This window comes from Macadamia integrifolia, chromosome 3 (genome assembly GCF_013358625.1).
Source record: "Macadamia integrifolia cultivar HAES 741 chromosome 3, SCU_Mint_v3, whole genome shotgun sequence".
Lineage (NCBI taxonomy): Eukaryota > Viridiplantae > Streptophyta > Magnoliopsida > Proteales > Proteaceae > Macadamia > Macadamia integrifolia.
This window is the reverse complement of record NC_056559.1, coordinates 6721545-6742414: the sequence shown is the minus strand read 5'-3', so window position 1 is coordinate 6742414 and position 20870 is coordinate 6721545. Positions and strand designations below refer to the sequence as shown.

Sequence of the window (20870 nt, the reverse complement as noted above, 5' to 3'; positions counted from 1 at the left end):
GAGGTACTGGAGAGGTAACAGTGAATTTTATCTTTCTTCTGCTCTCCTCGTTGGTATGACACGCATAAATTTGGAGAAAAAGGGAGTTTTTAAACTTGATATTCCAGCAAAGCTTGAAATCGTTGCTTTGTTGACATCTCGTAATCTTCTAATATCCAAACCTCTTCTTTTTTTAAGCTTGCATAAGGAATTTCATTTAATGGTATCTTGTAATCTTCTAATACCCAAACCTCCTTCTTTCTTAAGCTTGCATAAGGAATTTCATTTAATGGTATCTTGTAATCTTCTAATACCCAAACCTCCTTCTTTCTTAAGCTTGCATAAGGAATTTCATTTAATGGTGATGGCGCAAGAAGTATCTGAATCACCAATTTGGATAAATTTCTGCATTAACTAATTGATTTCATGAATAGAATGTTGAGGCCACCAATAAACTACAACATTGTAAATAGAAATATTAGTAATCACTGAATTATCAAGCTGGACTACAAGCTATAGAATACAAAATTCCTTTCCAACTGGAGAGCTTATGTCTGACCTTAACTAGAAATCAAAAAATGGCTTTTGATCATGCCTTTGAAAATATTAACCCCAAGGAAATTTGCAGGAATCTTTTACACACTGAGATCTGTAACAAGTCACAAATGCTAGCTCTTCTAACAACAATAATTATGTCAAAGAAAAGTCTACAGTCAGGTTGGTCTACCCTTGTTCTAGTAAACCTTGCAAGCCTCTGCTTGCTGCTGAGCCCCAATGACAAGATTTTGTTTATTATCAATTTATCACTACTTCAACTAAAGTTAAGGAAATCTTTAATTTTTTTTTATAAGTAAATAAAGAAATAAATAATAATAATATGAATGTTACATGTATCTCTGATCTTATAGAGCTGCTTGTAGGGGATCAGAATCTGTAAGCTTAATTGTATCATTTTGTTTTTTTTATTTTTAATTTTCTACAAGAATTGAAATGAAACCCTTTTGATCTTTCACATGGCAAACATCTAGGCTGTGCTCAAGAAACCATTGCTCATGATTTAAGACCTGTTTGATAACACTCAATCTTGATTCTGCGGATGTCTATGTGGCAACAAAACAAAAAGAGAGTAGAATTCCGTTTGACAAATCCGATCTGATTTCATGTGCCCAGAGAATAGACCAACTCCCAATCCAAATGCCCTCCAAAATCAGTATAGGCCTGTTCCGAAACAAGCGAAAGTTCGAACTTTCGAACAAGGACTTACGAAATAAAGGTTTTTCCGTTATTTTCGTTGAAGCTCGACTGCTCTACTTCTCCTCAAACCCTAAAAAAGGTAATCTTCTTCTTCTTCTACTTTCGTTTTTAAACTGCATTTCCCTCTCTTCTTATGGTTGGTCGTAACTATTCTGGTTTGTGATTTCCTTGAAACCAAACTATGAAACGAACCCTTTTTTTCTCCCTCTTGTTTTCTCCACATGGACGAGCTTCCTGCAGTTTTAATTCTGGAAATACTAAACCCAGAGAACGATTTCTCTGATCTAGCTCGCTGTAGGCTCCCTTCTCTTCCAAAACCCTAAACGCCCTCTCCTACGATGTCCGATTCTGGAAATACAAAACCTTGATTTTCCCCTGCAATTGCAGGGCATAATCTTATACGAGGGATTTGCTGAAACCCCTGTCCTATTTGGGGCTCTTACTACAAATTTGTTATGGTTTTTTTTTCCTAACCGGATTGGGTTCTTCTTCTATTTCTTTATGTTTAATTGCTTTGTACGTCAACTATCACTAACATTACTTCATTATGCTTTGCAGGTTGATTCCTAGCAAGTGCATTTCAGGTTGGTATAATTCTATTTTTTTGCTAACATCCTCTGTGCACCCTCCATAATACCCTAGATTTTGCCCTGCCCAAGTGCAGAATTGTTTTCTTATTTATTTGTAGGGGGCCAAACCATATGTATATGTTACCATTTTGCACAAATTTTATTCTTGGGCGTGACATTCTCCCCTTTCACCGCACAGCATCACCATTGTGGCCCCACATGATGTCGGGTCCGCTTGAATACTATTATCCCGATCCCTCACCAAGCCATGATATTCTCTGTTTTGGGGCAAACCCCTAACGGATTTAAGACATGTCATGATCATGGAAGGGATGCTAGAGGTTATCAACTAGCCTAACTCTGCCCCCTAGTTGATGTGGGACTAAAGAGGTTGCCCCCTCAGTGCCTCTCAGTTCTTGCCCAACTTTTGGTGTTGATAACTACTTTCCCAAGCAACAGCAGTGTTTCCTTATTGGAGCACTAGCATGACTTTGTGCCGCTGTTTTCAGTTACTGGTACTTCACCACCAAATGAGTGCTTAGGGGTGTAGAATAATCCTTGTTGAGTGAATATGTTGGCTTTCAAAGCTCTGTTCTGAGGTCTTATAAAAAATGATTCATCAATCAAACGATTTTGGTGGTGTTGATAGGATTTTGTTGCGAAATCTGAGCATTTTATGTTATTGGGTTGTTGGCATTTTTTTCTCTCTAATATTTTCTTGGGGCTTATGATGTTCGCATATATATGTTTTTGTTGTTGTTTCAACACTTGCATCTTGATTTTGGTGCTTATGACTTTGGTGTTTGCAACCTGAACAGTTGACCTTCCCTTTTACTGTAAAATAGTAGCTTACAGTAGCTATTAGGTTTCTCTGTAATCGTCTATTTCCTTTTTCTTTATCCAAGCATCCCACACACACACAGACGCCAGAGATGGGGTGAGAGAGAGCATAAAAGTTGGGAGAGCTAAGCCACATGCTGATAGATCCTGCTCATGATAATCTCACTCACTGATACCATCAATGTCATGAGACTGAGACCTAGGACGATTACAAAACTAAATAAAATCTGACTTTTACGTCTTATATATTGTGTCTATTAGAGTGTAGAAACAATGGCTACTACTTCAAACAATGACCGTGAGTCTACAAAATGGACAAAAGATGAAATAGATGCTTTTGTAAAATGCATGGTTGAGGAGGTGACGAAAGGGAACAAGACCACCAGTACTTTCAATGAGGCAGGGTGGAACAATATTAGAACCCAGCTTGAGGCTGCTGTTGGGCATCCATTTAAAATGTTAGAGCTCCAAAATGAAATGAACAAACTCAGAATGGATTATAGCAGTTTCAAAAAACTGTTGGAAACATCAGGCTTTGGCTGGAATTCAGTGACTAGGACTTGCACAATAGAGGATGATGGTGTCTGGGAAAGGCACATTAAGGTAAATTCTTCACTGTTTAGGATAATGTTGTCTGTTGCTTTCTAGTACAGTCTTTGAAAAATAGAATACACTATCATCTGATATCACTGCCTTTAAAATTTTTCTCAGGAAAACCCAAGCTGGTCAAGATTGATTAGAAATGGACTACCCCAATGGCCTGAGTTGCAGATAATATATGATGATTATTATGCAAGTGGGGCTGGAGGAGTTGGAAATGCTCAGGATTGCAACTTAGATGAGGGGGATGCATTTGATAGGGGTATGAGTAAATCTGATGTGGGTATGGATGAATCTGATTCTGGGAATGCTGACAAAGATGGGGATGCCCTTTCAGTTATCCACGATCACAACTTAGATGAGGATGAATCTGATATGGGTATGAGTGAATCTGATATGGGTATGGATGAATCTGATGCTGGAAATGCTGACGGTGATGGGGATGTCCTTTCAGTTACCCACCGATTTGACAGGATCCCAAATGCCTCGAGGAAGAGGAGTAGGACTACAGATCTCGCAGAGGCCATGAGGGACATGTGTGATGTATCTCAAGCCAGTATGGAGTGGTACACCAAATTCTCAGCTCTATACCCTGGTTTTGGGAGTACAGACTACAGCTTGAGACAGTGTATTCAAGTGTTGGATGCTATGCCAGAGATTGGGAAGGAACTGTATATAAAGGCAGTAATGAAGATGGTGGGTAATGAACAATTGAGAGAGGCTTTCCTTTGTATTCCTACAGAAAAGAAAATTTGGCTTCTGGAGCGGCTGGAATGATAAGTTGTTTCTCTCTAGAGTAGTGGATGGTTTCATTTTAGTATTGCTGAAAGATATATAAGCACTGGTGTTGAATTACTTGTTGGTAACTTGGATGTTAGTTCTATGATGTTTAACTGTATATTTTTTTTTGCAGTATTATTTGGATGGATGGATGGTTGGTATACAGTTTGCTGTTATAAATCTTAGTAACTGTTATGCATGTTTACATTTGCAGAATGTAAAGTGCCAAAAAACATTACCTGAAAAACCACCGTTTTCTGGAATTTGGCTTACTATCAAGAGTTATAAGAGGAAGATTTCATGAGACAGATGTGCCTTCAAAAGCCAAGTATCAAGTAAAGGATGGTGGTTTTTAGTTTCAACTTATCCATAAGATTGACAATGTTTACACAGTAAGATACTACTTATGGTGGTTTGTTTAATATTTTGCCATAAGTAGATTACATTCCAAGAATGCATACCAAAGGCAGCCTTAACTATAAAAGTCTACTCAACGATTCCAAATGCTTTCAAAGTATACCTGCGTAACTCATTCTCTAACCATGATTTAGAGTTGAGATCTCAGAGGGGTGAAGTTCCCAGAACCATAAAAGGTATGTTGAGATCGAGATGATGAGATTATGATTATAGTTGACAATATTGGATCGTGTATTGGCCAGTTCTGAAACCGGAAACTTTCCATGCTACTTCCGTTCTCGATTTATTTTGTTCCATTGTTTCAGATAAGCGTATTGATTAGATTGACAAATCTAGTAAATTTAAATGTGGCTTCTATCACCTTTGATTTCATATGGTTTGCTAGAAATAGGTGTTGATACAAAAAAGTTAAGCCTTCGTCATGCGTTGTGTTATTAAACATACCAAGCATGGTTATAAAGATGAACGAACGGTGAACTGTTGATATATGACATTTCATTATCTTACAGACTATAACACAGAGGACTTGTTCGAGAGTACACAGCTGTTTTCACTTTGGATGGCTCTATTGACAACTTAGGCCAGCTGATAGAGCATTAACAAGTAACAATCTTCCTGGCCAACACTGTATGTTGGCATTGTGTGGATTCAACGGATTTAAAGCAAAAAAGAAATGAAGTCTGTGATCCCCTTCTTGAGTTGGGCGACAATTGTGGTTTAAGCTCAGACAATCAGATCTTTTCTCCGCTTATTATGCTCGGGAGAAATAAGCATCCCATTCTCAGTTGACAGTCATTTTCAATATTCCAATATCTGAAGCAGATGGAGAATATCTCTCTCCATACCTTAAAACTTCCAATCTTTCAATTATGTTTTCCAGTGAAGTAATTCGATATTTCAGCTCACATAGTCCTCTTCTGCTGCAGGAAGACTTACATCGGATACAGGTCTTGTTTATCCAGCTAACATGCCTTTTGGGGGGGGGGGGGGGTTTCAAACAGGAACCACACTGAGCCTGTCAAGTTCTACAATTTTAGGAGGTAAATAGTTAATATTGTAAATGCTTGCATTAAGGATTAGAAGAAATATAAGCAGCATCATTTACACTAACCTTTAAAATACTGGTGCATTAGCCCACTAGCTTTTCTGCTAATTGGAGCCTCTGTTATTTTCTTGTTATGCATTTATCTGGAAAGTTGGGCCGCCAACTCTCAGCGCATATCAATTCAACCATCCTCTTAGTAATACCACCATCTTTTCCAACCATGGACCAGAAAGATCTCTTTCATGAATATTAACCTCAGTTTTTCATTTAATCAGTGCTCCTCGTCAAAATCAACAAAGGGGCTTCATTAGTAGTGTGATAGTGGGCAAGTTCTTCCTTCACACATGAAACGATAGTCTTTGATCGCCTCAACGTAGCAGTTAATTCATCATTTAGAATTTTCAACAAAATGTTCTCTTCCTGCAATGAGTAAATCAGCGTAACATTACTCTAGAAAGCAAAAAATTCAGAGAACTATAGATATTTCAAATAGGTGCAAGGCTTAAAATCTTCAATTAAATGACGTGTCAAAAATTGAAATTTGAGAGTGTTTCAGTTCACGTCGGTCTCATTAAGCCCTGAATCCATCTGGTTTGCAACCCACAGTGACTTGACTTAGATGTAAGAGATGCCCCTTGGATATTCATTAGTAAGTGCCAAAACACAAGGCGTCCAGGCGGTTTTCCTGGGGCCTAGGCGATAATCGCCTTATTGCACTACATGCCACCTTGTGTTTTGACACTTATTTATGCCAAATATCATTTAAGTAAATGCTTTTTATATTTGTTATTTCATTTAAGTAAATGCCTCTTGGTGCAAAAAGTTGCCTACCCTTGTCTCTCAACAAACTCATTGAAATTGAACACCTCTTGTTCCAGCATGGAGAATAAATGTTCAGAAGAATAGAAACACTCAGGAAGCTAACCATTCTAGTTTAGTTAAAGCAAGAAATTTAACCTTTATTTGGGATACTTCACTATGACGCCAAGCCTTCTCTTTTATTTTCTGCACTTGCTGATGATCCAATAGTGACTGCCATTAAGTAAGCATAAATGTGAAGGGATTAGGAATGGACAGTAGCAGAATGCAACTTGGTACAGGCTCAATCAAATGTTAGTCTTGATGAACTAAATGAGTGCATAAACTCCTTCAAAGATAAATATCAACTAAGAACAAACAAAATTTTAATGCATAGGTTTCAGGATTCATTATCTTATAGCATAGTCGGTCATATTCAACTTTTTTTTTGGATGAATAAATAAATTCATTACCAAGGAGAAAAAGATATACAAGGGAAAAAAAAAGGGGGAGGGAGGGGAGACAAAGCCCCAACAAGGGCAAGCACCCGGCGGAGGGGTGGGGGAACAAAGACAAAGCTAAAGGCACAAAAATGAATCAAAGGGGATACATCAAATTTGGTTTGGGGGGGGGGATGGGGGAGCGAAACCCATAAGAGGAAAGAAGGGGATACATCAAGGGGGAGGGGGGATGATGTCGATTAGCAAACTCCAGGAAGCAATGATATGTCTATTCCTAGGGGTATTAGGGACCGGGTGAGAATGGAGGGATCGGATTTTGGACGTAACATCGAAGTAGATGGCTTTCCAAATCTTATCCGCTGAACGAGAATTGGAGGACCATCTACGGCGCTCCATTCAAACGTGGTTTATGGTAGCACAAAAAGCAAGTTTGATAACATCGTTACAAATGGAGGAACCCACAAAGGTCATATCAATCCAAACCCATTCCCTATCAAAGGGGAGAATGGGTCTTTTGCAAACCGAGGATGAGAGGAGGCAAGAAAAGAAAAGGTGGGTAGTGTCCTCTTACTCCCAATAAATCTTGTATTTTATATCATGGGTCTTGCTTTCTACAGCAGCTAGCCTTGTAGCATTCAACATGAATATCTAGAAAAAGAGCCAACGAATCCAATGTGAACTATGAAGTACATATTAGTAAAGTCAAAGGACAGATTATACCAATTGCCATATTGATATGTATGCCTCCTCAACTTGCAGCTAAAGTTTCAAGCTCTTCCATCCAAAGCCTCCCTTCTGTGAGCTCTCTTCGGATGAATGCACAAACACAAAATGGGAAAAAAAAAAAAAACAAGCATATCACACGCAAACACGAGGAATTTGCTATGGTTTGGTACGAATGCCTACATCCACCCGAGATAACCTTCTCGCAACATACTTTTCAGTTCGAGAAAGATAGCCGGCTAGAGGCACCCTAACCATGAAAAATAAGCGTCGCCAGCGAAGGTAGTAGTTGCATCAGTTTACCTAGCAGTTTATCTTGTCGAAGAACCTAGAACCCCTGGATTCTGATTTGTTAGTTGAAGCAGCCATTTCAGAAGCATCCATAGTGGAAGCTAAGGAGAATCCCATAGTTTCATATCCTTCAGTTGCAACAAAACCAGGCACAACAAAACCGTGCTTGCACTCATTTACTTGGGTATCAGCCGCCAAAGCAGCTATTGGGCCAGTCTTTCGTCGATCCATCGTAACAGAAAAAGAAACTCATATCAATCAATCGAATTTTTTCGAATGTTTAAGAAAGTCCGTGATTCATTATAAGTTTGCCGTGGGGTAGAGAATCTATTAACCAGAAAAATTCTACACGTCTCTCCACCTCACTGTCTGATCTACCTAAGGTTTTCCTCACGGAGACAAAATGTAGGCACCCTAGAAACCCTAGCCGCCACGCAATTACAATATTTTCCTGTACATATAATAGAACCCTAAATCAACCCAATTAATAATTTTATGGACCACTGCAGAATCAAGAATCAAGACACAAAACCCAACAAGCTCCTAATCCTTCTTATAGTTTATTTGTCCCGCCAAGGCCAAACCATTAAAAGAAAAACTACAACCCCTAGATTTGAAAGGGGCAGCAAAAGACCTAGAGACATTCTGATGCTTCAGAATGGAAAGCTCCTCCTGTTCCATAACTGTTTAATTAAACTCCAATTTAAATTAAAATGTCATGGTAGAACTTTTTTGTTGATGCTACCAAGATGCTACAACCTTCAAAAGCCGTATCTGGTGCTGCAATTCAAGTGCATCTCCTGAACAATCTTCATTCACAATAGCCTTGAATTTAAAGAAAAACAAATATATCAGCTACGAACTGGTTGTTTCCCTGAAGAAATCTAGTCTTCTACATTGTATCAATCAATCCAAGTAACAAGTAGAACCATTACATTGTTTCGAATAAGTTTTGCCCGCTGAGCAAACTTTAAAGTGCTTAGTGTTTCAGTCGAACAACTGCAAAATACAGAAAGTCAAAACAGAATTTAATGCACAATGACAAATGGAAATGAGACCAAATCAAGCTTAAGGGGCTGAACCAACCACATAGAAGGGCTGACATTAGCAATGATCATAGTCTTGGAGTTTCCACCAAGCGAGTCCTATCACACATTTCATGTCAAACTTAAAACATCAAAGTTAGGTATGATAATATGAGAGCTGAGAACTTTGAATTTTTAATCTCACTTGAAGAAGAAAGGTCAATCTTGAATCTCTATAAGGAACATGCCATTGCTTTCCATGTGCCACATCCACTAGAGCCATTGTTACATTACTGTTACAAAAAGATCAAGTTGATAAAATAGGGGTTCAGCACAAATATCATGGTTAGAAACTGCATTCATGTTGCACTATAATTGAATATATATATATATATATATATATAAAATTAAGTACCCAAGTGTAGATAATGATTTGTTGATATTTGCAGCTTCCTTTAGGCATTCACTTTTAGCACCAGAAGCTTTCTGCCTGTTATTGATGGTAATATATTAGCGAATATCATCATCCAAGATGCAAATCATGTTCAAAGATATATAAGTCACCTTTCTGAACCAGAAAGGTCTACAAGGTTTAGTCTTGCAAATCGTAGGCTATTTGTGGAATCTTTTTCCCACCTCTCAATCACACACGTAAAGACAATATGTGACTGCTCTCTTGATTCATGTTTGTGGCTGCAACTCTCCTATTTGCAGCACCCTATTAAGAAATAGAAATGTACTGATCTAAAGAATAAGAGAAAGAGCAAGAAGGAAGGGGGAGAGAGGAAAGGGTTTGCATTTCATGGACAAAAAAAATTTCATATAGAAAGAGATAAGGATCAAAAGTTAGTTACCTGGCTAAGAAGCTTAAGAATATCAGTCATAGTATGGACTTCAAATTCAGTTAGATTTTCGACAAACACACCTTTTTTAATATCCTCACGCAGCTACAAAAGACATGATAAACTAAACAATGATCCAATTTCCTAAAGGTGACAAGTTACAGAATTATCAAGGAATGACAACTTACAAGCAAATTTGTGGATGATGGATCAAGAAGATCTGTAATTTGCTCATTGTAAATCTCTAAGAATGAGGAGTTGCAATTGTACTTTAACTTTTCATCCATTCGGCTATCCTCTTCCTGCAATCAGGAGAATCAGTTGGAAACATCCATCAGTTGCTTTTTTGATGGAGACATCAAGGTGTACAGACGCAAGAAGAAGAAGAAACAGTCATGTGATACCCTACTTTTTAAACCTGGTTTAATTACACGGTTGACCCAGTTAAACCATGCAGGACCCGAACCAGAGAGGGTTAAGGCGGGTTCCTTATGGACCATGATGGCAAGGGTGACTTTGAACACAGGTTGGCCAGACAAGTCCGAGTCAGTGCCAGAGGAGACGGGTGTACCCAAGCCGTGCACATGCACGTATCATAAGGCCATGTANAAAAAAAAAAAAAAAAAAAAAACAAAACAAAACAAACACGAGGAATTGCTATGGTTTGGTACGAATGCCTACATCCAGCCGAGATAACCTTCTCGCAACATACTTTTCAGTTCGAGAAAGATAGCTAGCTAGAGGCACCCTAACCATGAATAATAAGCGTCGCCAGCGAAGGTAGCAGTTGCATCAGTTTACCTAGCAGTTTATCTTGTCGAAAAACCTAGAACCCCTGGATTCTGATTTGTTAGTTGAAGCAACCATTTCAGAAGCATCCATAGTGGAAGCTAAGAAGAATCCCATAGTTTCATATCCTTCAATTGCAACAAAACCAGGTACAAAACCGTGCTTGCACTCATTTACTAGGGTATCAGCCGCTGAAGCAGCTATTGGGCCAGTCTTTCGTCGATCCATCGTAACAGAAAAAGAAACTCATATCAATCAATCGAATTTTTTCGAATGTTTAAGAAAGTCCGTGATACATTATAAGTTTGCCGTGGGGCAGAGAATCTATTAACTAGAAAAATTCTACATGTCTCTCCACCTCACTATCTGATCTACCTAAGGTTTTCCTCACGGAGACAAAATGTAGGCACCCTAGAAACCCTAACCGCCACGCAATTACAATATTTTCCTGTACATATAATAGAACCCTAAATCAACCCAATTAATAATTTTATGGACCACTGCAGAATCAAGAATCAAGACACAAAACCCAACAAGCTCCTAATCCTTCTTATAGTTTATTTGTCCCGCCAAGGCCAAACCATTACAAGAAAAACCACAACCCCTAGATTTAAAAGGGGCAGCAAAACCCCTAGATTTTGCAGCGTGCTTTTCTGGTTTATTTGATGATGAGTTTGTGAAGTGAGAGGATGCATTTTCAGACCGCTTTGAACTATTTCCAGGTTCAAAATCAATGTATTTAACTGAGAGATATGTGCTATGCACCGGGCATTCTGTTGGAAAAGGTAAAAATCATAGCTTTTGCGTTGATGCGGTCTAGAGATGGTAAGGCAGTGTTCTGCCTTACGTGAAGTGGCGCCTTATGGTTTTTTTTTTTAACATATTTTTAAATTACTTGATGAAGATTCCAAATATAGATTTTTTTATTGGTAGGTGTATAATTTTGTTAACACTTAAGATGTATGGGATCAACTTTACTCCACAAAAAATAACCAACACAAACAAAACAAAAACACGATTCACAAACAGGGTTTGGATTTTGTCAAGGGTTTTAAAAAAAGGCTTTGAGAAGGAATCAAGGAACAAGGAAGAACCACTGATCTAGGCAACCATTTTGCTCTAACAATGGTGAGTTTGCTCCGGCAGCGGTGAGCTTCATTTTTCTTTGACAGGAGTAGAAATTTGGATGATCTTAGGGCTTAGGCACTTATTTTGGCATCATAGAGGTAAGTATAATAAATACTTGTATTTTTTATGTTTTCTTTTTTTTTTTTATATTTATAATTTTGTTTCATAATTATGTATTTATATTATATGTTCATACGTTATGATGATTGATGATTAATGATTGATTATTGAATATTGATTATTGATGATTGATGATTGATGAAGATGAACTTAATTTATTCACTTTATTGATTTGTTTCTCGATAAATATCTTACATTGATATGAATATGAACTTTTAATATTTATTTAACATATGAGTAATAAGATTCAATTAGGTTTTGAGCCAAATAGATTGATTTTATAAAAAAAAATTACACATAAACGCTTTAATCAATAAAGCGACGCTTTATGCCCTCCTTATCGCTAAAGTGCTTCGAAAGAGTCTCAAACGCCTACGTCACCTTACCACATTAAAAACTATGGTAAAAATACAATTTTAGTTGCATCGGTACATGGAGAGATATTACAGCCGCAATAATTGAAGGAAAATGCTATGGAACATCAAGGCATGCCACAAGCATACAATGCCCATGCACCAGCAACCCCAATAATTGATCCAGATAGACAAACATGAGTATACCATATTGCATACAATCAAAGGAAACAATGGAAGACATAAGCACCAAGAAGTCACACTTCTGCATCCTTGTCAGCCATATCCTTCTCAAGAATATTTTTCTCCTTTCGGGCTTCTAGCAAGTCAATCTCTTTCTCTTCTAGATGCCTAGGGAAAGTGAATGGATGTCAGCACTGATAAGCAATGATACAATGTATTTATGAAATCCAAGACAAGATTGCAAACGGCCTCCAGATCTTCCAAATCCTTGAGCTTCTGAGTCCATGACAGGTCCAGAAGCATGCACTAGAAGCATCTGATGATTCACAGGCTGAAGCTCCATCTCTGGGTCCTCCATCTGCAACGGTTCCCTTTCAGCCTCCCCTTTGACTATTTCCACCTACCAAAGTGGAAGTCCAAGGTATAAAGAAGAATAATGAAATAAATCAAAATTAAATACATTAAATAAAACTTGAAAAAGAAAGGGGCGTCAAAATTCACCTTGTTTTCCAATACATTTACAGTAGATTCTAGCTCTTCCATGGACCTCTCAAGCAGCTTCTCCTTCTCCTCCTTGTCTTCAGCATAAACCTTCCTTGACTCTGCTATCTATGATTTGAAAGAATAAAGAGGAATCAGAGCAAATACATAAGTGGCACAGGTCAGTATTCAAAAAACCAAGGACATAAATCAGCACAGACCTGTCGAGCTTCGATTGCAATAGCTTCATTTTCTTCAGCTAGGGCCTCTGCTTTTTCTAGTTTCTCTTTCAATACAAGTGACTCAGACTCAAGTTTATCCTTCTCAGTCATAACTGTGTACAAATCATTCTTCAAGCTGTCAATGAAATGGTTCATTTGGCCTAGGGCATTGCCCATTCCAAGGATTTCCTCCTCTAATCTTTCAGTTACCTTCCTTCTCTCCCTCAATTCCTCCTCAATGGAAGTTTTTGCTGCTAAAATACCTTCCATGTGAACTCTCAGCTCATGGTTTTCCTGTGAAGTAGTTTTAGTGACTCAAACTTCTCTGAAATACCCAACTCAAAAGTAGACATCATGTTATTTTTCTCTTGCAATTGGGCTTCAACTAATCGACCATGAGCTACAGTTTCATCAAGCTCACGTGTTTTTATTGCAAGATTATTTTTGAAAGACTCCAGGGCAACCGCCATTCCTTCAATTTCATCTGTGTGGTCCTTGGCATTAGATGCTGATGCCTGCAACAAGCTAAGATCAAACAACAGGCCTTTCAAAACTTCATCTTTACGCAACAACTCAGCTTTGAGAAAGAAATTTTCAGACGTCAGCTCTTCAGCAAAGTGCTCCAAGCACTCAGATTCTGCTATAAACTTAGACGTGCTTTCTTCATTCTCACAAATATCCAGGAACATATTACTTAACAATCTAAAACCTTTTTCCTCTAATACTTGAAACATTCTGTCCCTTGACATATCTAGATCTTCAACTGAACCAATACAGATTTCAACATTCAAGGCATTTATTTTGCTAATATGAGTCTCTAAATCCTGGATTTTCAAACTATGCTTCTCTTCTGTGACAGATTGAGAATGTCGAAGCTCCTCCAGTCCTACTTGTCTCACTCCTAGATCAACTTGAATTCTGGAAATGGAAGTTTCCAGGGAGTGGATTTTGTTGTGCAAACTACATTTTTCCTGATCAGAGACACTTATGTGACTCAAACATGATTGGAAGTCAGGATTCTTCCCCTTTAGATCCTTGAGGGCTCCGCAATGGTCTTCCTTCAGCTTGCTTAACTCCTTTTCCATTGACTCTTTCCTCTTCCATGGAGGTCATTTTGCTCAGTTCTGCATCTTTCATATCCAAGTCAGTTTGAAGTCTGCAAACTAAAGCTTCAAGCAAGCACACATCATTATGCAACTTCTGGTTTGTTCGATCAAGGACAGCAATTTGATTAGAGGAAGATCTCAGAGCTGTTTCCTTCATTCGTAGGTCTTGAAGAAGTTTTTCCCTTTCAGATTCAAGTTCTTGAACCTGGACTGCTAGTCTTTCCTTCTTTTTAAGGATTCCATCAAGGTCAACTTTTAATTTGTCATTAGAACATGCAACTTCGTTCAAGGATTGAATATCTAGTTCAAGAGTATTCTTAATTGTATCCATTTCTGTGATTTTTAAACTGCTTTGCTTCAACTTCAGTGATAAGTCGTGTCTATCAGTACATGCTTCTTCAACATCTTTCTGAGCAACCTCAACTTCCATATCCATTAACAATTGCATTTCCATTTCTGCATCCACCGTAAGAAGGATCATTTCTTTATTTTTTCGAGGATTTCAGTGAGTGCCTATTGCTCTCTCTCTAGTTCAGCTTTCCTAATACCCATGAGTTTCAACTCCGCTACCAAGACTAGTGATTCAAAGTCTTTGGCTATTGAATCTAGCATATTAAATTCAGCCTGAGATTTTATAACCTCTTCTTTATCTCTGAGTACTTGCTTTTGTTCTAAACGTGCTATTAATCCATTTGCCTGTCTTAGGTCCAATTCTTTCATTAAAATGGCAAGCTCAAATCCTATAGTGTTTGACCTGGCCAACATCAACTCTTCTTGGAGCTGTAAATCCAAGATTTTTTTCTCAAAAGAGTGCACCTTGGCACTTAGCTTTCCAGTATCATTTTCTTTCCTTGTGATGCGATCAAAGCTGTTCTTAATGTCAACCAGTAGCTTCCCCTTGAGGGCTCTACATGTCTCAAGCTCTCTTTCTGATTTCAAATTGTACTCCCTCAAATCAGATGTCACAGATGTTGATTCACACAGCCCATGATAAAGCAATCTTTTTTCTGCATTCAGTCCAGTCACCATCTCCAGCAACATCCCCATGTGACAAAGGTGTACCACTGACACAGAACAATCTTTCTCAATAATCTCAGACCAGACATCCTCCAACCATGACCTCATTAATTTTGTCGAACATAGAAGCTGAGTCTTCAAGCAGTGGAAATCACATATAATTGACTCAAATTCTTCCCTGAAAGTGGTCTGAACCTCTTCAATGATATCCTCCAGTGCCTGAACTTGACTCTTCGTTTCACTCAAATTTGATCTAAACTGCCTTTCTAGGTTGTCATGTTGCAAGTCCTTCAGATAACTAGAGCACTGCAAGTCCTGAACCTCATTGGCTAGTGCTGCTTCAATTTTTTTGAGCCTTTCTATCTCAAGCTTCACGTTTTCATTCTGGGCCAGCAGTGCATTTACCATTACATCTGCTTCTTTCATGCTTTCTTGAGCCTCTTCAAAGTTAGCAAGCAGACAAGAAGCGTCAACAGTTTTATGCTCTGCAACCACCTTTGCATCGCTGAGTTCAAGCTCCAGCACCTGTAGAATATCATTTAAAAAAAAAAAAATGACGCACAATGAGGAATAAGTAGCAAAATCTTCAGGCTGACTTTTCCTGCTTGAGAGATCTATCTCATTAGCAATCAGCTTATCACAACCATCCAATCTTTCATACCCACCAGGATGAGAGAGGAGAAGATTGAAACATAATCCAGGAAAAGTCCATGGATCATCTAAAGAGTTTATGTTTTACTACTTATTACTTCGGAAACCCATGAAATGGGTTCCAGTGGATTGACTCATGTAATTAGCTTATGATACTCATCGCTACAGTGCTAGATGATGTCCACCATAACAACCCAGGGGTTGACAGTAGATAGATATGGCAACATTCTCACCACAAAAGGGGGGGGGGGGACATACACTAATGCAAAAGGTAAACATTGCAGAGAATCTCATCTAATGACTTCCAGATAAAACTAAGAACAAATTTTGAAGGTCCACACCTCTTTTGTTTCACACCAACGATTGCCAGCTTCTTTTGCAATTTCTTCAACTTTCCGCAGCTTATCATCCAACGCTATAATTTTGAGATATTTTCTCCGTGCTGCTTATCTCTTCTTGCAGTGCAAGGACCTGAGCTTTAAGAGATTCAATACTTTTCTGACCCTCTTCTTCGTACTTCCTAATATTCTCCTTCTCATCTAGTTTTCCACTTGTTTTCAAAATGTCATCTTTCTCAAATTCTTCCAGCTTCTGTACCAAACTACAAACAAGCTTCTTCTCCTCAAAAAGTTGGGTTTTGAGTTTATCATAGCTTTCCTCAGATGACTCTCTTTCCATTTTCAGAAGTTGTATCTGATTTTCTGCTTCTGCATTCACAGCAACCTGGTCTTGTAAAAGAGCATCCTTCTTCAAATTCAAATCCATTGATTCGCTAAGCTGGAGATCTTTATGCTCCTATGCATTGAGATAATCAGAATTTATCTCAGAGAATCTGTTTACAATCACGAAAGCAACCATAGCACAATCCTCTGCCTTTCTAATCCGATCCTGTCCCATCTTAATCCTATTCTTCAGCTATATTATAGAGGTGTTTTTCTTGTTCAGCTTTGACATTAACAGGACAACCTCTTTGTCCTTGTCATTTCTTTCCTGCTGTTCTGCTTCAGTTACAGCCAATGCAGAACCTCTTAGGGACCTCGGCTTCCATTCCATTTCACTTTTAATATCACTTGCATCCTCCAGACACCTTTGTAGCTCTTCAATCAAAGATTCTTTATTAGAGATGACCCTTATAATCCTCCCCACCTGCTCACCAATCCAAGTCCTCTGAGGTAGGGGATTGTATATCAAGTCAAGCTGATTTGAGGCATCATTGAGTGCCTCATGCCCATCGGCAAGAGCTTTTTCGAACTCGCAGCCCAATCTTTCCCAGTCTTTGGATAATGCTCTTATTTCCACATCTTTTTGCTCAAGTAGTTTGTCTAGCTTTTTGTTATCCTGGCTCATCCGGTGTAGCCTTTCCTGCAGCACCTTCAATTCCCTTTCCAGAAGAGCCAAACTTTGTTTTCCCTCTACCTCTTTTGCATTACAATCCTCGATTTGCTGCCGAAGAGTCACAAGCTCTTCCTGCAAACAGACAATCACCTCAGCAGTTTCAGCATCAACCTGGCAACGAACTTCATCCATTTCCTGTTCATGGGATGTCTGGAATGCCTGATCACTTTTGTACCACATATTTAGTCTCTTGGCCTTTTCAAGAGAATCCTTCATTTTCTTCATTGTTTCCTGTGACGGGTAACTCTCACTCTTGGAATCCTTAAAAGGCTGGTGGTCTTTTATTTCTTGACCACAAAGTTGGTCCTTCAAAATGGCTATTTCCTGCTGTTGTTTACTCAGGAGCTCCACGTAATGACTGTTACTGTCCCTAAGATCCTCCAATTCATTCATTGATAAAACATGTTGAGATTCAAGAGCTTCAATTAAAGTCTTTCCATCTTCAAATTGCTTGCTAATCTGCAAACACCTCTCTTTTGCCGACTCAAGGTCTCTACCCAAGCACAAAGCCCTTTCCTCTACCTCACTGCGAGATGATGTTTCTTCCTGGAGTATAATCTTTAGTATATCTGACTCCAGGTGCAAATTCATGATTTCCTGTGTGTGTTTTATTAGCATTCCATGCTTCCATTTCTCTTTTTCAACCTCTTTGAGCAAGCGACTCTGGTTTACTTGAGCTTCCACTGAGGACTCCTGAAACATGGGTTATTCACCATTAGCAACCAGAAGATTTCATGTGAAAAATAACAGCACAAATGCTGCCAGTTTGGCAGAAAGCATTAGCCTATAACCAAACCATTTTAAAACTGACATTTTGCTGAGCCTGAGCACTTGGCCAAAGGCTTTTTGGATGAAGTAAAATGGAAGCATATACTACAACTCACCTTCTGAAGTTTAGTGTTAGCATCTGGATCAATGGGTGCAGGTCTGAGGTTCTTAAATTGAGCATGCAGAACATCAAACTCTCTGCAGAGAATAATGAAGGAAAAGAAAATGGCATAGCATCAAATAGTGGTGCAAGTGTTATTTGGTCACAAACCATGTGAACTAGACATACACATATAATCAGTTTCGGAAAGAGATGAAATCAGAGGACTGGCCTCAACATACCTGCAATGCTGACAGATCTCTGCAGTCTATATCCCGTACTAATAGGATGCATCTCTAAATATTTTATTCTACAAAGTGCACTATCAAATGACTGTACTAAGAATTAGTTCATGTAAATAAAAAATATATCAAGTGGTATTAAAAATAATAGTGGAAAATAAGAGACATCTATGACCAATTAAGTTTTATCAAATTGATTGCATTGGTTCAAGAAGCAAATACCGCATGAAGTGTTACAAGGCCAAACTTCAGAAAACAAAGTGTACCTCTTACCCCAGGTCCAATAGGCCAAAACAAACCCAACAAACTCAAGATCAGATGACTAGGTTCCAATTACCTTGTGAGTTTTGCATTGATCGCCATGCAAGATTTTAGCTTACTCCTGCAGTCTTCTAACTCTTTGTGTGTGTTTTCCAACTGTAACCAAAGAAAAATAATTGAGGCATATGACACGGTCCTATAAAAGATAAGATGATAAATCGCATTGTAAATATGGCAGAAATTAGCAACCTCCAAATGGAACGAGTCATCTCTGCTAATTATTCCAGCTTCCTGTGGCCACAGGTAATTATTTGCCAGGGGCCTCAGGGCCAACAAAAAAGAAAAGAGTGTGAGATGACAAAAACATCATCTAGGTTAGCAGAAGTTTAGGGACATAAAACCAGCCAACCTGAGTTAAAATACTCATATCTTGGTCTTGCCTTGAAATTTTCCCATCAAGGAATTGAACCATCTGTAAAACAGAACCTTATTTACTATAAGCATTATCATTTACATGACAAGACCATCCATAATGTCATCTTAGAAATAACGGAGACCTGATCCCGTAATTCAGATACTTCATCCAGAAGGAGTTCTCTCTCCCCTTCTCCATAGAAGTCTTGATACCTGCAGGTACACATGCAAAGGATAGTATAGTTGGCTTAGCAATTGGGATTATACAGAATAGGTTCTGTTACAATCTAGAAGCTGTAGCTAAACCAGAAAACCAGAAACAAGAATGAAAAGAGAGAGAGAGAAAAGAGAAGAAGAGAGGAAGAAGATAAAGTAACCAAAGGAAGTCTCAAGAATGGAGAGCAACCTGAGATTAATTCAATATGAATCTAATCTCAGGTTCTCTTATGAATATATAACATTAGGCCAAGAGGAAAGACAATAAAGCCCCCCACTTACATAAGGAAAATCCCAAAAAGACCCAAACAAACATAACAAGGACCAAATGGTCCCTGTCGTAGGCGCTAATATTAGCACTATTCCCTGTTTGGGAATAGCACTAAAATCAACACTCCCCCTCAAGCTGGAGCATATAAATCTCCCATGCTCAGCTTAGTACAACTACTGCGGAAGCTAGGAGTAAATAAGGACTTAGTGAACATATTAGCCAACTGATTCTTTGATGAAACAAACGGAGTCTCAATCAGCTTCTTTAGAACATCATCACGAACAAAGTGACAGTCCACCTCTATATGTTTGGTTCTCTCATGGAAGACCGGATTTCTAGCAATATACACAGCAACTTGGCTGTCCCAATGCATCTGCATAGGTTTTGCTACTGGAAATCCCAACTCCAAGAGTAACGAAGGCAACCACATCAATTCAGCTGTAGTATGAGCCATAGCTTTGTATTCTGCCTCTACACTAGATCGGGCCATGGTGGACTATTTCTTGCTATGCCATGTGACCAAATTACCTCCAACAAAAGTACAATATCTAGTGGTAGATCTCCGATCACTAGCAGAGCCAGCCTAATCAGCTTCTGAGTAGCCAACAAGATCCATGTGCTGATTAGGACGATACACTAGCCCTTTTCCAGGGGCCCTCTTCAGGTAGCGGAGAACACGAACAACAGCGTCCCAATGAGCCTTCTGAGGAGACTACATGAACTGACTAAGAACTCCAACAGCATAGGAGATATCAGGACGAGTCACTGTAAGGTAAATTAGCTTGCCAATTAGACTTCTGTACTGGTGTATATCCTGAAGAGGTTCACCATCATCAACACCAAACTTTTGGTGAGGATCCATAGGGATATCAACAGGCTTGGGTGCGAGCATCATAGTTGTCACGGCGCCAAGGCGAACCAAGGCAGTGGAGGGTTATTTAAACGCTTAGGCGAGAAGGCGCACACCTTGAGGCTAACAAGGCAACCAATTGTTATTTTTTATTTTTCCTATTTTCTAACATTATTTAGTAAGCTATATATACCTTGTATCATAAAAAATCAAGATTAAGCAACATCAAGTCATTAAAAATCAACATTTAGCCATATTAAACCATAAAAATTTAACATTAAGTCATATTAAGTTATAAAAAATCAAAATTTAGAGAAATGCTCTGATTCTATAACAAGTTTGACTAATCAAATGATATTATTTTTACATGAGACTTTTTGTATCAGTTATAATATAAAACCAGCTTTCCAACAAGTCTAAGAATACTTAAATCTAAGTTGTAATGACAAAGTTATGCTCTGGTCAAACTTATTTTTAAGTGCGCGAATGCTGTTAAAATCGCCTAAATGAAAATAATTTTATGGATATCAAAACAAAAAATTATTTTACCAGACTTTTGGTTTTTAGCAATGTTTTAACATGATAGAATTTATAAAATTTTCATAATTGAGAAAAACTCCAGCATTTAAAAGTTGAAAATCGCCCCTATAACCAAAATCCAGTTTTTCTTCTTGGACTGGG

The 20870-nt window shown here is 38.4% G+C and overlaps 4 protein-coding genes across 5 annotated transcripts in view; 1 reads left to right on the top strand and 3 right to left on the bottom strand.

Moving 5' to 3' along the window:
* The first annotated feature begins 573 nt into the window (after nucleotides 1–573).
* On the top strand, nucleotides 574–4187 carry LOC122073324. Of its 2 annotated transcripts, none has more exons than XM_042637891.1 (4): nucleotides 574–696; nucleotides 1792–1817; nucleotides 2904–3245; nucleotides 3354–4187. In XM_042637891.1, exons 3-4 carry the CDS (start codon nucleotides 2916–2918, stop codon nucleotides 4017–4019), a joined length of 996 nt encoding a protein of 331 aa, XP_042493825.1. In that variant the 5' UTR covers nucleotides 574–696; nucleotides 1792–1817; nucleotides 2904–2915; the 3' UTR covers nucleotides 4020–4187. The 2 variants fall into 2 exon arrangements, with proteins under 2 accessions (XP_042493825.1, XP_042493824.1); XM_042637890.1 differs by lacking the exon at nucleotides 574–696 and adding an exon at nucleotides 769–1312.
* Nucleotides 4188–8222: 4035 nt separating this feature from the next.
* On the bottom strand, nucleotides 8223–9763 carry LOC122074482 (kinesin-like protein KIN-12E). The gene is made up of 6 exons (XM_042639327.1): nucleotides 9347–9763; nucleotides 9198–9272; nucleotides 8988–9075; nucleotides 8844–8902; nucleotides 8693–8756; nucleotides 8223–8582 (listed from the first exon to the last, which is right to left on the bottom strand). The coding sequence occupies exons 3-6, from the start codon at nucleotides 9063–9065 to the stop codon at nucleotides 8499–8501; spliced, it is 285 nt and encodes a 94-aa protein (XP_042495261.1). The 5' UTR covers nucleotides 9066–9075; nucleotides 9198–9272; nucleotides 9347–9763; the 3' UTR covers nucleotides 8223–8498.
* Nucleotides 9764–12011: 2248 nt separating this feature from the next.
* The window catches only part of LOC122073760 (kinesin-like protein KIN-12F), a 22212-nt gene continuing 13353 nt past the window's right edge, over nucleotides 12012–20870 (bottom strand). Inside the window, 11 exon segments of the mRNA XM_042638387.1 lie at nucleotides 12012–12597; nucleotides 12699–12806; nucleotides 12899–13200; nucleotides 13203–13875; nucleotides 14039–14496; nucleotides 14499–15546; nucleotides 16087–17760; nucleotides 17952–18033; nucleotides 18515–18594; nucleotides 18848–18910; nucleotides 18996–19065. Coding sequence (XP_042494321.1) covers nucleotides 12358–12597; nucleotides 12699–12806; nucleotides 12899–13200; nucleotides 13203–13875; nucleotides 14039–14496; nucleotides 14499–15546; nucleotides 16087–17760; nucleotides 17952–18033; nucleotides 18515–18594; nucleotides 18848–18910; nucleotides 18996–19065 — 4798 coding nt within the window. The 3' untranslated portion in view covers nucleotides 12012–12357.
* LOC122074481 (kinesin-like protein KIN-12D) overlaps nucleotides 17970–20870 on the bottom strand; it is a 7744-nt gene continuing 4843 nt past the window's right edge. Inside the window, exons 3-8 of the mRNA XM_042639326.1 lie at nucleotides 18996–19065; nucleotides 18848–18910; nucleotides 18688–18729; nucleotides 18515–18594; nucleotides 18178–18268; nucleotides 17970–18033 (exon numbers count right to left, since the gene is read on the bottom strand). Coding sequence (XP_042495260.1) covers nucleotides 18241–18268; nucleotides 18515–18594; nucleotides 18688–18729; nucleotides 18848–18910; nucleotides 18996–19065 — 283 coding nt within the window. The 3' untranslated portion in view covers nucleotides 17970–18033; nucleotides 18178–18240. The remainder of the gene's footprint in view (nucleotides 18034–18177; nucleotides 18269–18514; nucleotides 18595–18687; nucleotides 18730–18847; nucleotides 18911–18995; nucleotides 19066–20870) is intronic.